This window comes from Thalassophryne amazonica, chromosome 12 (genome assembly GCF_902500255.1).
Source record: "Thalassophryne amazonica chromosome 12, fThaAma1.1, whole genome shotgun sequence".
Lineage (NCBI taxonomy): Eukaryota > Metazoa > Chordata > Actinopteri > Batrachoidiformes > Batrachoididae > Thalassophryne > Thalassophryne amazonica.
The window spans coordinates 3613095-3628035 of NC_047114.1; the positions used below are offsets into that span (position 1 = coordinate 3613095).

Below are 14941 nucleotides of genomic sequence, written 5' to 3' on the forward strand. Positions count from 1 at the left end.
GAGGAATAATTTCTCTGATTAAAAGTCCGTCTGTTCAGTTTTTTCAAATGGTGTTCAGACTCGGACCCGCAGCCTGAAGTGCACCTGTTAAATCAAACACAAAAGGCTGTGATTTGACACTTTTCTGCTTTTAACCCTTCATCTAGCATCATATTTTACAATGAAATTTTACACCTGATAAATGGATCAGAAAAGTCTTCATCACATTTACAGCACAAAGTCGGTAAAAGAGGAAATTGTTCAGTTTACCTTTGATTTGGAGGTGATGATTGTAGAAAGAAAAGCTTGTTGAGGGTCAAATTAATCCAGAATAAAGCAAAATCCAGAGACGGAGAACTTTAAAACTGTCACACAAGTCATTGTATGACACGGAGTTACAGAGTTGCAGCTGCATAAATCAGACTTTAAATTAATTAAATAAATCATCATGAATTGAAAATTCATGTAAATTTGATAGCTTAACTATTTTTATATTTATTTTGATAGTACTTGTACCTGGATGTGTTGCTGTATGTGGTTAAATTATTTTAAAAAATGTTGAAAACATTAAAGGTTCATTCAGTAGTTCAGCACAGTTGGAACCAAAATGGCGCCATGTTCTGAGTTGACGCCACTCTCCAATCAATGCACTCTAGGGGTCACCACCCCCCCAACCCAAACACCCTCTTTCTGTCTGTATTGCCCTGGTTTGTGGTATGTGACTAGGTAGAATGGAGAAGTTATGTATTGATGTAGAAAGCGTGACCTAATTGAGAGGTAAGAAGGTTTTATCAAAGCTTTGTACATTATGTCATCCTCAGAAAGAAACTTTAGGTGATTTTTAAAAAAGCGTTAGTGTTTGTTGTTAACGAGTCGCGGGTCTGCAGCTGTGTTTTTAGTTTAACAGCAGTGAGGACACTCATAGAGACACTCAGAGCAGACTTTAAAAGAAAAGAAAAGTTTAAAAATATGTTTGTAAAACTCTGGTCTTTGCTCTCTGTGTCCTCACGCTCTGAGACAGAGAAGGGAACTTTTTTTTTCAACTCAGAGCTGCTGCACAAAACAGCGGACTGACAGTTTGCAGCATCAAACGCTGCTGTAAACACAAGGAGGTATTACAAGTGCACATACCGAACCTGTTACAATGGTACTTCAATAATACCATGATCTGGTAGAGCCCCCAAACAGGCACCAGTATGAAAATCATGGCAAACGTGAGCGAACTGGACGGGCCAACATTACTTGGACTGGTGTTGGTTAGGCTTTGTACCTTTGGCCGAGTGTTTGTTTCTCCGACGTGGGTCATGGAATCTGCCTCCAATGTTGAAGATAGACATCCATTTCCTACCTTTGAGGGATCCCTTCCTCCTGTAGTGAAGTCAGATAGTCACAAGAACATGAAAACATGTAAAAATGCAACAGAACATCTAAACTCAAACTAAAATCTGCTTTGCTAGTGGACCTGCTCTGTCTCAGGTAAACAGTTTACTCACTTGTCTGTGCCTTCTATGATTGCGTGGTAGGGTCGTATTGGTAGAGGACCATCTCCTGGACTGATGTTACCAAAGTTAGCAATTGGATGAGAGGGAATAGGCTTGAAGAACCCTTCTTCTTGATTGGATATGGCTGACGGGGAGGGTAACGACTGCCGTCTTTCAGATGATACACCTAAATATGACAGATGTGATGATGATGTAGCTGTGTGTGTGTGTGTGTGTGTGTGTGTGTGTGTGTGTGTGTGTGTGTGTGTGTGTGTGTGTGTGTGTGTGTGTGTGTGTGTGTGTGTGTGTGTGTGTGTGTGTGTGTGTGTGTGTGTGTGCGTGTGTGTTGCTTTTACCTTGTTTGGGAAACAGCTGAGGGACATGTGTAAGGATGAACTCTACCACGATAGACTGGACTCTGACCTCCATGAAGGCTGCTGTACCATTGAACCCAGATGCCTCAATGTCCTTTGACCTTAACATCCAAAAGATATGCAACTATGTCTTATTGACTAGCTAATAAAAAAGGAATGTTGGAATGAACCACAATAAAGGCTGAAAAGTACTGTACTGGCTTGAATATAAGAGTGAGTTTATTTCTTGGAAATACGGGGTCTATTAGAAAAGAAACCAACCGTTTTATTTAAAAAAAAAACTATATGGATTTGATTCATATGTTTTTACGTCAGCCAAGCTTGATCCTTCGTGCGCATGCGTGAGTTTTTCCACGCCTGTCGGTGACGTCATTCGCCTGTGAGCACGCCTTGTGGGAGGAGTGGTCCAGCCCCCTCGTCAGATTTTCATTGTCTGAGAAGTTGCTGAGAGACTGGCGCTGTGCTTCATCAAAATTTTTTCAAAAACTGTGAGGCACATCCGAGTGGATACCATTCGACAAATTAAGCTGGTTTTTGGTGAAAATCTTAACGGCTGATGAGAGATTTTGGATTGTTTCTATCGCTGTAAGGACTTCCCACAGAGCGGGACGTCGTGCAGCGCTCCGAGGCGACATCGTCATCCTGTTTCAAGCTGAAAACCTCCAAATTTAAGCCTCTGTTGACCCAGGACGTCGTGAGAGAACAGAGAACTTTCAGAAGAGGTCGGAATCAGCAGTTTATCTGGACATTCCACTGTTAAAGGAGATTTTTTTAATGAAAGACGTGCGGACGGATTGGCGCATCGGCTCGCAGCCGGCGCAGCGCGCCCGCCACAGGAAAAACACCTCCGTGTTGATAACCATTTGTAAAATCCAGGCGGCTTTTGGTGGCTTTCAGTTGAGTGAGTATCTGAGAAATTGTTTAACAGCAGGGCATGTTCCAACTTGTCCTTAAGGCTTCCAATGGAGTTTTCAGAAAGTACATCTCTCTCTGTCTCTCAATAAGATTAGGTCTTTTTTTTTTTTTTTTGACTACCCCAGTTGCTCAGAGTAACCACAGCAGATCTAGGAGAGATTAACATTGGGATTTAGCATAAATTTGACACCATATGCCTTCCCGACACAACTCCAGTTATACATGTAGAATCATGTGTGCACCTCCTGCTGCTAAATTAGATTAGACTAGACTCCTTTTTTTGGTCATTCAATAATAACACAGAACGAAATATCGATGCACTGTACAAATAAATAAAAGCAAAGAATAAAAGTCCAAGGCACATGATAGTGATAAAAACTTTTGAAAACTGTCCTCTGTATCTGCATATACACAACATACAACAAATAAATAAAGGACCCGGGATATTGTACATATGAAAATGCTACAACGATAAATTTGCTGCCAGATGCTACAGTGTATTCTATACCCTACATTCTATATTGAACAGTTCTATCGAGTTTTATTACGGTTGGGTAAAAGCTGTCTCTGAATATGCCTTTTTTCCACCTCAGGCTACGGTACCTTCTACCTGAGGGCAGGAGGGAAAACAGTTTGTTGAAGGGATGTGAAGTGTGCCTGATTATCCTTCTTGCCCTGGACAAGTAGTGCTGTTCTGCTAGTTCACCAATGGTTGGTAGCTTGGCTCTAACAATCTTCTCAAATGCCCTCACAGCCCTCCCCAGTGTCTTCCTGTTTGCGACGCTGCTGCTTTCATGCCACAGAGAGATACTACTGGTTAGGACACACTCTATTGTTCCTCTATAGAAGGAGGTGAGGACAGCCGGACTCAGATGGGCACTCTTTAACCTGTGGAGGAAGTGCACAAGCCCCACAGCAGAGTCTTCTCCTTAAATCAATCACCAGCTCCTTGGTTTTTTCCATATTCAGGAGCAGATTGTTGTTATTGCACCAATCAATGAAGAGTCTCACCTCCTCCTTGCTGTGCGTGTCTTCCTTGTTGTGGATGAGCCCCACTACGGTGGTGTCGTCAGCATATTTGATGATATTTTTGCTGAACTTTGCACAACAGTCGTGGTTCATGAGGGTGAAGAGGAGGGGACTCAGCACACACCCTTGTGGAGAGCCTGTATTTAAGGTGATGGTGTTCGACCTGCTGTTGTTACCTTTGCGCACAAACTGAGGCCTTTTTGTTAAGAAGTCCAGTGTCCAGTTTAATGGGTGTGTGTGTGTGTGGGGGGGGGGGGGGTTATGGTGTTAAACGCAGAACTAAAATTAACCAGCAGCATCCAGACCCATGCATTTTTCCCCTCCAGGTGTTCCATGGACTGGTGGAGAGCAGTGGATAAGGAGCCCTCAGCAGAGCGGTTTGGTCGGGATGCAGACTGTAGGGAGGTTGAATGTGGGCGGTGAAATGCAGGTGATGTGCTCCTTTATTAGTCTTTCAAGGCACTTCATGATTATGGAAGTGAGGGCTACAGGGCCGTAATCACTGAGGGTGGTGATGGAGGGTCTCTTGGGCACTGGAATGATGGCTGATGCTTTGAAGCACGAAGGCACAACTGCTTGACCAACCCAGAGAGATGCTCACAATGTCTGTCAGGACCTGTGCCAGTTGTTCTGCACACCCCTGGAGCATGCAGCCAGGTATGTGGTCCGGACCTGCAGCCTTCTGTGGATTTATTTTTCTCAAGGTCCAACAGACAAAGGCCAGATCAAGAGCCAGAGCCACCTTCTCCTGGAGTGGGGCGGCCTTGGCCGCTGGAGTTTTATTTAGTGCCTGAAAACATTGGAAGTAGTCCTTGAGTTCATTCAGGAAGTCAATGTTGTCATCATAGATTGCAGGGGTGATCTTGTAGACTGTAACAGATCCCAGATTCCCTGGAATCCCTGTCATCCTGAAATTGTTCCTGAATTTGAACCTGAGCCTGGTTCTGCTGGAGGTTTCTTCCTGTTAAAAGGGAGTTTTTCCTTCCCACTGTCGCCAAGTGCTTGCTCACAGGGGGTCGTTTTGACCGTTGGGGTTTTACATAATTATTGTATGGCCTTGCCTTACAATATAAAGCGCCTTGGGGCAACTGTTTGTTGTGATTTGGCGCTATATAAAAAAAAAAAAATTGAATTGAATTGAATTGAATTGAATTTTATGTCCATGGGTCCTTTTAGCCAGTCTGACGGCCTGCTGGTCTCCCAACCAAGTACCAATCAGGACCTCCTCAGCCCACCTTCTGAGATCTGATGGGATCAGTTGTGCTGAGTCACACGGCTGCCTGTGCTGCTAAAAAACTATTTTGTAAAAATATGTCTTGAAAAAGTAGAGTCGTCTTATATTCAAACCAATACAGTAAAGTGCACACAAGTGAAGGAAGGACAGCAAGAAGGACATGATGACCTAATGGACCAGTAGAGGTACAGCGGCATCTATGAGGGCTGTCCATAAAGTATAGGTCCTTTTTATTTTTTTCAAAAACTATATGGATTTCATTCATATGTTTTTGATGAGAGATTTTGACGCTGCAATCCGTCCGCACGTCTTTCATTAAAAAAATCTCCTTTAACAGTGGAATATCCAGATAAAATGCTGAAACCGACTTCTTCTGAAACGTCTCTGTTCTCTCACGATGTCCTGGATCAATAGAGCCTGAAATGTGGAGGTTTTCAGCTTGAAACAGGCTGATGACGGCGCCTGAGAGCGCTGCGCGACGTCTCGCACCGTGAAAAGTCCTTAAAGCGACAGAATCACCTCAAAATCTCTCATCAGCCGTTAAAATTTTCACTGAAAACCAGCTTAATTTTTCGAACCGTGTCCACTTCGATGTGTCTCACAGGTTTAGAAAAAATTTTGATCAAACAAAGCGCCAGTCTCTCAGCAACTTCTCAGACAAAGGAATTCCGACGAGGGGCTGGACGACTCCTCCCACAAGGAGTGCTCACAGGCGAATGACGTCACCGACAGGCGTGGAAAAACTCACGCATGCGCACGAGGGTTCAAGCATGTCTGACGTAAAAACATATGAATGAAATCCATATAGTTTTTGAAAAAAATAAAAAGGACCGTTACTTTATTGACAGACCTCGTAATACTGCAAAAATACCACAAATAAATTTCTTGAACAATATTTTAACTCACGATGGTTCCTCAATCACAAGCATCGCATTTTGGAATTAATTTCGTACCTGTATGCCTGTGAAGTACAGTTACAGTTTCCAGCAGAAAGAGAGCAGGCTCAACGCTTTGCTCAAAGGCACTTCACCAGAAATAGGCAACGATTTCTGTATGTATATGGCATAAACAAACCTAAGCAGATTGGGGGCCCAGACGATGGCCAGGTTCCTGGCATGCATGTTGGTCTCTGAAGAATACGAAGCCATTCTGATGAGATGGCGCATTAGAAACTCCAGAGTCCTGATGGAAACAATGCCAGTCCCAGATATCAAAAGGAAAAAAAATATGATAAAACATCAAAATTTGGAGTTGTGTGCTGTTTAGACAGTCTGCTATATTTTAAAATTTGTATAGTACAAACATTTTAATGTGTCCCTGTGACAGACTGGCGTCCTGTTACTGTTTAATTAACTCTTAATTGGAGTAAGTGGGTTTAGAAAATGGAAGAATGAAACAATCATTTTAAGTTTGATTGCATGTTATGTTTGTTTGTTTTTTGCACTGTTTATTGCTCTTAATTGTGATGTATGTAACTGATGATCTTCAAGCACTTTGAATTTTAGAATTTTGTACTATGCATGATATAGATAGATAGATAGATAGATAGATAGATAGATAGATAGATAGATAGATAGATAGATAGATAGATAGATAGATAGATAGATAGATAGATAGATAGATAGATAGATAGATAGATAGATAGATAGATAGATAGATAGATAGATAGATAGATAGATAGAAAGAAAATGAAAGAGCTGTGGAAGAACATAGAAGATTAAATGACGTATTACATGGAGACGTTTTGCACATCTTGTTATTTTAATGTTGTTCATAGACACTGGATCCAGACCACATGTGGATAATTGTTCCCGTAGCAAAGATGGTACCTGTAATGTGGGGCAGGAAGTTCTTTCAGAACATCTCTGATCTTTACCAGTCGCTCTTCTTCCAGCTGGATGGCCACAGCCTCCTGAAACAGTATTTGAATTTTCATGTAGTTGGTTTACAGAGAGTCATTATTTCAGGGCAAAATGCAAATTAAATGTTTCAAATAAAAAATGTAATTAATTTGAAAAATGTAAACAGTCAGACATGAACTGAGTTAACTGATAATTCAACCAGCAATGACAGAAATGGATTAGATTAGATTAGATAGAATTTTATTGATCCCTTTGGAAGACTCCCTCAGGGAAATGGAGGTTCCAGCAGCATTGTATAGCAGCACACAGGGTTAGAAGCACACAGAGTATCAAATGTGAAAGTAAAAAAGAAAAACAGTTTGCAAATATAAATATAAATACACAACATAAATACCAGACATACATACAAATCCCGACAAGTTGTCTGCAGCTGCTAATGAAGTAACTGTATAAAATAACAAATAAAGTAACTTTTCAAAGTCACCCTCACATCGGGGTGAATGTGAGGCATTATTTGCAAAGCGCTTTGAGCATCTGATGCAGATGGAAAAGCGCTATATAAATGCAGTCCATTTGCCATTTATTTCAAAGTAGCTGTGGCAACACCGATTATTTCAGGGTATCTGCATTCTGCTAACACCTAATGCTAAGGAGCCAGACAAAGCAACTTTCGAGTCATTTCTGTTTCATTTACTGCAATCTTGATTTGGCAAGAATGGGAAAAAAAAATGCTTCTGTTAATGTGGACAAACAAAGTAACATACGAGGTCTATCAGAAAAGTATCCTACCTTTTTATTTTTTAAAAAAACTATATGGATTTGAATGACATGCGATTACACCAATCATGCTTGAACCCTCGTGCACATGCGTGAGTTTTTTCACGCGTGTCGGTGACGTCATTTCCCTGTGGGCAGGCCTTGAGTGAGATGTGGTCCCGCCCTCTTGGCTGAATTCCTTTGTTTCACACATTGCTTGAGACGGCGCGCGTTGCTTTATCAAACTTTTTTCTGGACCTGTGAGGAATATCCGAGTGGACACTATTCGAGAAATTAAGCTGGTTTTCGGTGAAAAGTTTAACGGCTGATGAGAGATTATGGGGTGTTTCTGTCGGTGTAAGGACTTCCCACGGAGCGGGACGTCGTGCAGCGTTTCCAGGTGCCGTCGTCGGCCTGTTTCGACCTGAAAACATCGTAATTTAAGGCTTAATTCACCCAGGACATCGTGAGAGAACAGAGAAGATTCAGAAGAGGCCGGCATGAGGACTTTATGCGGACATTCCACTGTTTAAGGACATTTTGTAATGAAAGACGTGCGTGCAAATTCGCAGAGTCGTTTCCGTGACGACTCGGCGAATCTGTGTGGGCCGCGACAGGAAAAACACCTCCGTGTTGAAAACCATTTGTAAAATTCAGGCGGCTTTTGATGGCTTTCAACAAGTGAGTAACTGAGAAATTGTTTAACAGCTTGGGCATGTTCCAACTTGCCCGTTAAGGTTTCCAACTGAGGTGTTTTTCCTGTCGCAACCCCCCACGGTCGGGTCCAGCCCGACATGCGACTCTGCCCGCACGTTCTTTCATTACAAAATGTCCGTTAACAATGGAATGTCCGATTAAACTCCTCATGCCGACTTCTTCTGAAAGTTCTCTGTTCTCTGACAACTTACTGCGTCAACAGAGCCTGAAATGTGAAAGTTTTCAACTTGGGCCGTCCTTAAAGCGACACTAACAGACCAAAATCTCTCATCAGCCGTTAAAATTTTTACTGAAAACCAGCTGAATTTATTGAATGGTGTCCACTCAGTTGTGCCTTACAGTTTTGAAAATTTGATCAAACAAAGCAGCAGTCTCTGAGCCATTACTAAACAATGAAAAAATCAACGAGAGGGTGGGCGACTCCTCACTCAAAGACTGCCCACAGGCGAATGACGTAACCGATAGGAGTGAAAAAACTCTCGCATGCCCACGAGGGTTCAAGCATGTCTGATGTAATCACACGTGATTCAAATCCATATGGTTTTTGAAAAAAATAATAAGGTCGGATACTTTTCTAATAGACCTCATACTTTCACAAGTCCTTGACATATACACTGTGAGTTGTTAAAATAGATCATGCCGGAAATAGAGGTTTCTCAGTCATGTCACGTAATCAGATTTCTTAAAATCCCAGCTGAAGTATAAAATGCCCCAAAAATAGCTTGATATAGCTTCAGTTCCATAAAGACAATACTGAAACGATAGATTATATGCTAAGTACAAGCGTGGTAGCAGCTAGCTAGCCTAGCCTACTATGCTCACAAAGCCCGCTCAGTGTGCCGCTCTCACTGGACCGAGATCGCTGCTATTTTAGGATTGTGGGATATCTCGCGCCCACAGATTGAGCTCGCCGGACTACTTTCGCCACCCTGCCCAGCGTGCTGCTCTCGTTGGAGCAACAACACACAGAATGTGTCTCTTTGTCCCAGATTGATTTCTTTCAGTGCAGCTTCTTGTTCTGACTGTAACACCAAGTTAACACCGAAGTCTTTCATCTCCAACTGTAAATGGTCATCAAAACATTCCAATCATGTCTTTCTGAACTCTTCCGCATCAAACTCCATCGTGTCAATGTTTACAATGTGCTGGAGCAATAACAGGTGAAGTTGCTCAAGTTTCTTAAATATTTATTATTACGGCCACTCTTAAAACTTCAGTTATTTTTTATAATTTTATTACTGGTAAATTTTAGACTTGATTTAGATGAGATATACTCATTATCTCACAGGAATATATCACAATTATCTGGGAACTACTTTTTGTGCAGGAATTCATCAAGCACGTAGGCTGCAGACGCGTACTAACACAGAATATACAGAAACTGTATATCGTTATTTGGCCAAAACGAGAGCATCCACATTTAGCTTGTCATAAGCTAAGCTAGTGGCGCTCGTGAGAGTGTGCACAAAGCCAGCTAGCTTGACTCCATAGTTACTCAAGCAGCAGATGTGCTAACAAAGGAATCATTATTATAATAATATGCTGATGGTTATTGCAGTAGTAACACTGACTAGAGTTTTGTTTCAGTAATAGCCTGTTTTTAGAAAAATATGTTAGCACTCTAGCATGAAAATATGAATATCATGCTAATGTTAGCGCGATTGTCATAACATTTTTGCTAGCAGTGAAGAATTTAAGCAAAGTTTTAAAAAGATATGTGACAAAATTACAAGAAATGCTTGAACAAATTAAAACAAATCCAAAATAATACTATCATTTTTAATCAATTATTTAAAAAACAACTCATGAATAAGTGCACAGTTATTAAGCGACCATGCTAATATTTTAAATGCACACTGTGAATTTTAATTTTTATTTATAGGTAAGTTGATAGAGTGTGTGAATTGTTATTTAGATATATTTTTATGGTTGCCTCTGTGATGATTTTGTGCACTGTGAGTTTTAATCTTACTTTTATTTAGATATCATTTTATAGTTGTTTGCTATGATGGTGTAAGGCTTTTTTATTGAAAGTTTTTATGGTGAAACCACAGACAAATGTTCACACCGTGGACAAGAATGTTATTGTATTGTATCATATATGTCTATGTTACACAGGTACATTTATTGGCTTTTTAAACAGGAACTGTAGTGTTTGTAATGCTAACGCTGACAATGTGAGAGCGTTGAACATTGCAGACCAAACGTCACCCCCCCCCCCCCCCAAAAAAAAAAAAAAACTGGTCCAGCCTGCCTTCACTGTGCATGCATCACTTGGGACCACAGCAGATCATCTGAGACCGAGTCTCTGAGTCTGACTCTCTACACCCAAAGTGATCAAAGGGAATAATGTGATTATTAACCATCAGATGACAAAGTAAAACCTCTTAAATCATTCTAAAGTCAGTTTTAAGCAGAAATGAGGCCGTTGTAAGCAGAAACGAGACGACTGGTGAGTCGCTACTGACGCTTTGAAATGACGGAGGCGCAGTGAACGCAGCAGCTAGCAACTTGTCTGGCTGTGGCGCTCTGATCGCTTCCTCCGTCTTTTATTATGAAATAATGCTGAATTTCTGTAGAAATGATTGTTGTAGAAAAGCTTCAGATATCTGTCGCTGAGACAGATGATGACTGGAGGCAGTTTGAATCAGAAACGAGGTGATATGAACCACGGCTGACGCACAGAAATGATGCATGCGCAGTGAAGGCAGGGCGGACCCATTTTTAGGGGGGGACTGTTCAGTCGGCAACACCGGCACACCTGATAGCAGAGTCAGGGGCGCCGCCAGGGATTTTAGGCCCCATGAAAAGAAATATTACTGCCCCCCCCCCAAATATTATTTTGTCAGTATTATAATTGTATTAGAGGCCTCTCTGGGCCCCTGTCAATCATGGGCCCCAAGAGTCCTTCTCCTTATTCTCCCCTTTTCGGCACCCCTGACTGGGGGCTGGAACCACTATTAACCCTTTCACTTAGGAAGCAAAACTGCCATAATCATTTTGCCCACATTGACTTGCTCCTTTCAGTCCGACACACATTTGGCAAAGGTGTGTTTGTTACTTACGGCAAACTTGTCATAGAGCTGATATGTGAGCAGGGGGTTGGGCAGCTCTCTGAAATAGGCTTTACACAGTGAGCTGATACAGTGGATGTCCTGCAAGTACACGTCCTTGTTTAGGTCTGGAGTCCCGTCGTTCTCAAACTCATTCCTGGTTGCACATAAACAGAAATTCTCTTCAGATCATCTTAATGCACACAGCAACCTGAACGTGACATTTGATGGGGAATATATTTATAGATCTATAGTTACAACGTATACCTTAGTTTCTGGATGTTGGATGAAACTCCAGACAACCTGTAGATTCCGTCCACAATCCCATTGTGTTCAACAAATTCACTGCAGCATCGCAAGACCAGAGGAACTGTGGAGAAAAAAAAACATTATGTTATATCTTTGTATTTGAAAATGTTTGATTGATTTTTGTATCTATGCGAAATCAACCATCTAAAACTATACACCAATAATCATTTATCACAGAATAAAAACATGCACACTGTATTTTTATGTGTAAAGTTCATAAACTCAATATCCCAACACATAATTCTGGTATGATTTTCAATCCTTATCATTTAAAATTCAAGTACCAGAAGGACAAATGTGCAAGACATAAATATTTACTACCTCGAGGAAAGCAAGTAGGAAATAGTAAATACAGTAGTGTTCAGAATAATAGTAGTGCTATGTGACTAAAAGATTAATCCAGGTTTTGAGTATATTTCTTATTGTTACATGGGAAACAAGGTACCAGTAGATTCAGTAGATTCTCACAAATCCAACAAGACCAAGCATTCATGATATGCACACTCTTAAGGCTATGAAATTGGGCTATTAGTAAAAAAAAGTAGAAAAGGGGGTGTTCACAATAATAGTAGTGTGGTATTCAGTCAGAGTTTGTCAATTTTGTGGAACAAACAGGTGTGAATCAGGTGTCCCCTATTTAAGGATGAAGCCAGCACCTGTTGAACATGCTTTTCTCTTTGAAAGCCTGAGGAAAATGGGACGTTCAAGACATTGTTCAGAAGAACAGCGTAGTTTGATTAAAAAGTTGATTGGAGAGGGGAAAACTTATACACAGGTGCAAAAAATTATAGGCTGTTCATCTACAATGATCTCCAATGTTTTAAAATGGACAAAAAAAACAAAAAAAAAAACAGACGCGTAGAAGAAAACAGAAAACAACCATCAAAATGGATAGAAGAATAACCAGAATGGCAAAGTACAAGAAGTTAATTTTACAGTGGCTCCTGAAAGTATTAACAGCTCTGCATTTTTTTTTTCAGAGTTTGTTGTGTTTCATCCTTTTTCCAAAATGGATGAAATTCAGGGTTTTTTTTTTCCTCAAAATTCTACACACATAATGACAATGTGAAAAAAGTTTTTTGTTTTGGTTTTTTTTAGATTTTTGCAAATTTATTAAAAATAAAAAACTAATAAATCATGTACATAAGTATTCACAGGCTTTGCTGTGAAGCTCAACATTGAGCTCAGGTGTCTCCTGTTTCCACAGATCATTCTTGAGATGTTTTTACAGCTTAATTGGAGTCCACCTGGTGTAAATTCAGTTGATTGGACATGATTTGGAAAGACACACACTTGTCTACATATAAGGTCCCACAGTTGACAGTCAGAGCACAAACCAAGCATGAAGTCAAAGGAATTGTCTGTAGACCTCAGAGACAGGATTGTCTGGAGGCACAAATCTGAAGAAGGGAACAGAAACATTTCTGCTGCTCTGAAGTTCCCAATGAGCACTTTTATATTTTTAATTCATTTATGTCACATTGTAGAGATTTGCTTTGAGTTTGCGTTTAAGGAAAATAATATCAAAAAATTTTATATTGAGAAGCCTGATTTACTTTTTGTATTTGAAATGGCATAAATAAATTAGAATGTGTGAAATACTACGGGCCAAATACTTTTGCAAGGCACTGCACATCTGATTTTTTTTTGTTTTGTTTTTTATTTTTAATACATTTGCAAGACTCTAAAAAATTTTTTCACATTGTCATTATGGGGTATTGTGTGTAGAAGTTTGAGGGAAAAAAATGAATTTACTCCATTTTGGAATAAGCTTGTAACCTAACGAAATGTGGAAAGAGTGAAGTGCTGTGAATACTTTCTGGATGCACCGTACTGGACATATATATATTTTTATTGTTACATTGCAGCTGTTGTTCAGTGCGTCCAGTAATATTAAACCGTTGTACGTGCTGCTCACGTGCACCTTCTAGTTTTTATTTTGCAGGTTTAACACGATGTTCTGCAGAGATGACCGTTCACTTACTTTCCTGACTGGAGGCCGTGAGGTGCTCTATCAGGTCGCATCCAAACACCTTCTCTTTGCTGCCTCCTTTTCTCCGCACTCGCCGCATGTCTTCTTCTGTCCTGTTCCACCTTCACATCCAGACCAACCCGAGCCGCTGAGCTTCTGACCCGCCGGTCGACTGTACGGCTGCCGGACCCCGTCAAGTCACTTCACTTCCACTTTATAGGAGTTGAGCACATTTCAGGAATCCGACTGAGGTCCTGCGAGTGTTTCAGAACATGTTTGGTGCAGGTTTTGCGTCCTCAGTTTGTTGTGGCGCATTAGATTTGGAGCTTTAGGGCATCTCTGACACCCTGTAAAAGATCACGCTTATTTCTCCACAATGCAGATAGTTGACACAGCAAACTGCACTGAATCCTCAGTGTGTGTGTGTGTGTGCGTGTGTGTGTGCAGCTCTCCACTTCCTCCAGTGCACTCAATTTATTTTCAAATCACAGGCCACACCCATACGTCTATACTTCTCCCGTTTATAACAATTTCTTCATCACATTCACACTATAGTTCCTCTCCAGGGTTCTGGTCCCCAGTTAACCTTTGATCTCAGCTGTGGTCTGAGGACTCTTAGACCAGGTCCGGCCTGTCGTCCTCACTCACAGCTCACGGCCGTTCGGGCCCTTTTACTTCACAGTAGCGGAAGTGGAGCTGCGTCTGTTCGGCAGCATACGTCCTCATCCAGACCCCGAACCCACGTCCCCACCTCCTGCGTGGTCTGGACACCTGTCAGTCCGCTCCTCTGTCCACCAGCCTCACCGATTTGTTGTCGCAAACCAAAAGGTCTCAATGTGTAAGTAAGAAGTAAAACAGGAAAACCTGCGTGTTCCTACCTTCACTCTGCATCGGCTCAGCACAAAATGATGACGCAAGAAACCACTAAACTTCCCCTGTTAACTTCCTGAGTGTCTCTCCGGCTCGTGCACGTTCTCTCTGCACATTGGGCCGTATTTTCTCCGCCTCTGTTAAGTGAGAAGAAAAATCAGTTCTGTGTGTCTGTGCGCAGCGTCATGTTGGCTTAACAAGTGTCTGTGTGCAGGCTGAGATCCACGATGGGGACTCTTCACCAAATATTGCAAACTCTCTGTCCAACCTTTTATTTTGCATTTTGCATCACTTATCCAGACGGGGTTAGGTAGCACGTGCAAGACGGAATGGCTATACAATGCCTCCAGTGTGTTTGGGATCTCCTCCGAGCTGTGCGTACAGTTGTGA

At 41.4% G+C, this 14941-nt stretch overlaps 1 protein-coding gene across 4 annotated transcripts in view; it reads right to left on the reverse strand.

Annotated features, from left to right (window-relative positions):
• The window catches only part of si:dkeyp-68b7.12 (rho GTPase-activating protein 30), a 35255-nt gene extending 20651 nt beyond the window's left edge, over nt 1–14604 (reverse strand). The window contains exons 1-9 of one of the 4 annotated variants that reach the window (XM_034183413.1): nt 14560–14604; nt 13694–14028; nt 11668–11770; nt 11413–11557; nt 6842–6924; nt 6087–6194; nt 1817–1935; nt 1473–1647; nt 1250–1347 (exon numbers count right to left, since the gene is read on the reverse strand). In XM_034183413.1, coding sequence (XP_034039304.1) covers nt 1250–1347; nt 1473–1647; nt 1817–1935; nt 6087–6194; nt 6842–6924; nt 11413–11557; nt 11668–11770; nt 13694–13781 — 919 coding nt within the window. In that variant the 5' untranslated portion in view covers nt 13782–14028; nt 14560–14604. Of the gene's footprint in view, nt 1–1249; nt 1348–1472; nt 1648–1816; nt 1936–6086; nt 6195–6841; nt 6925–11412; nt 11558–11667; nt 11771–13693; nt 14463–14559 lie in introns of those variants that run through there. The other 3 variants (XM_034183411.1, XM_034183414.1, XM_034183412.1) reach the window with 3 other exon arrangements.
• Between the last annotated feature and the right edge of the window lie 337 nt (nt 14605–14941).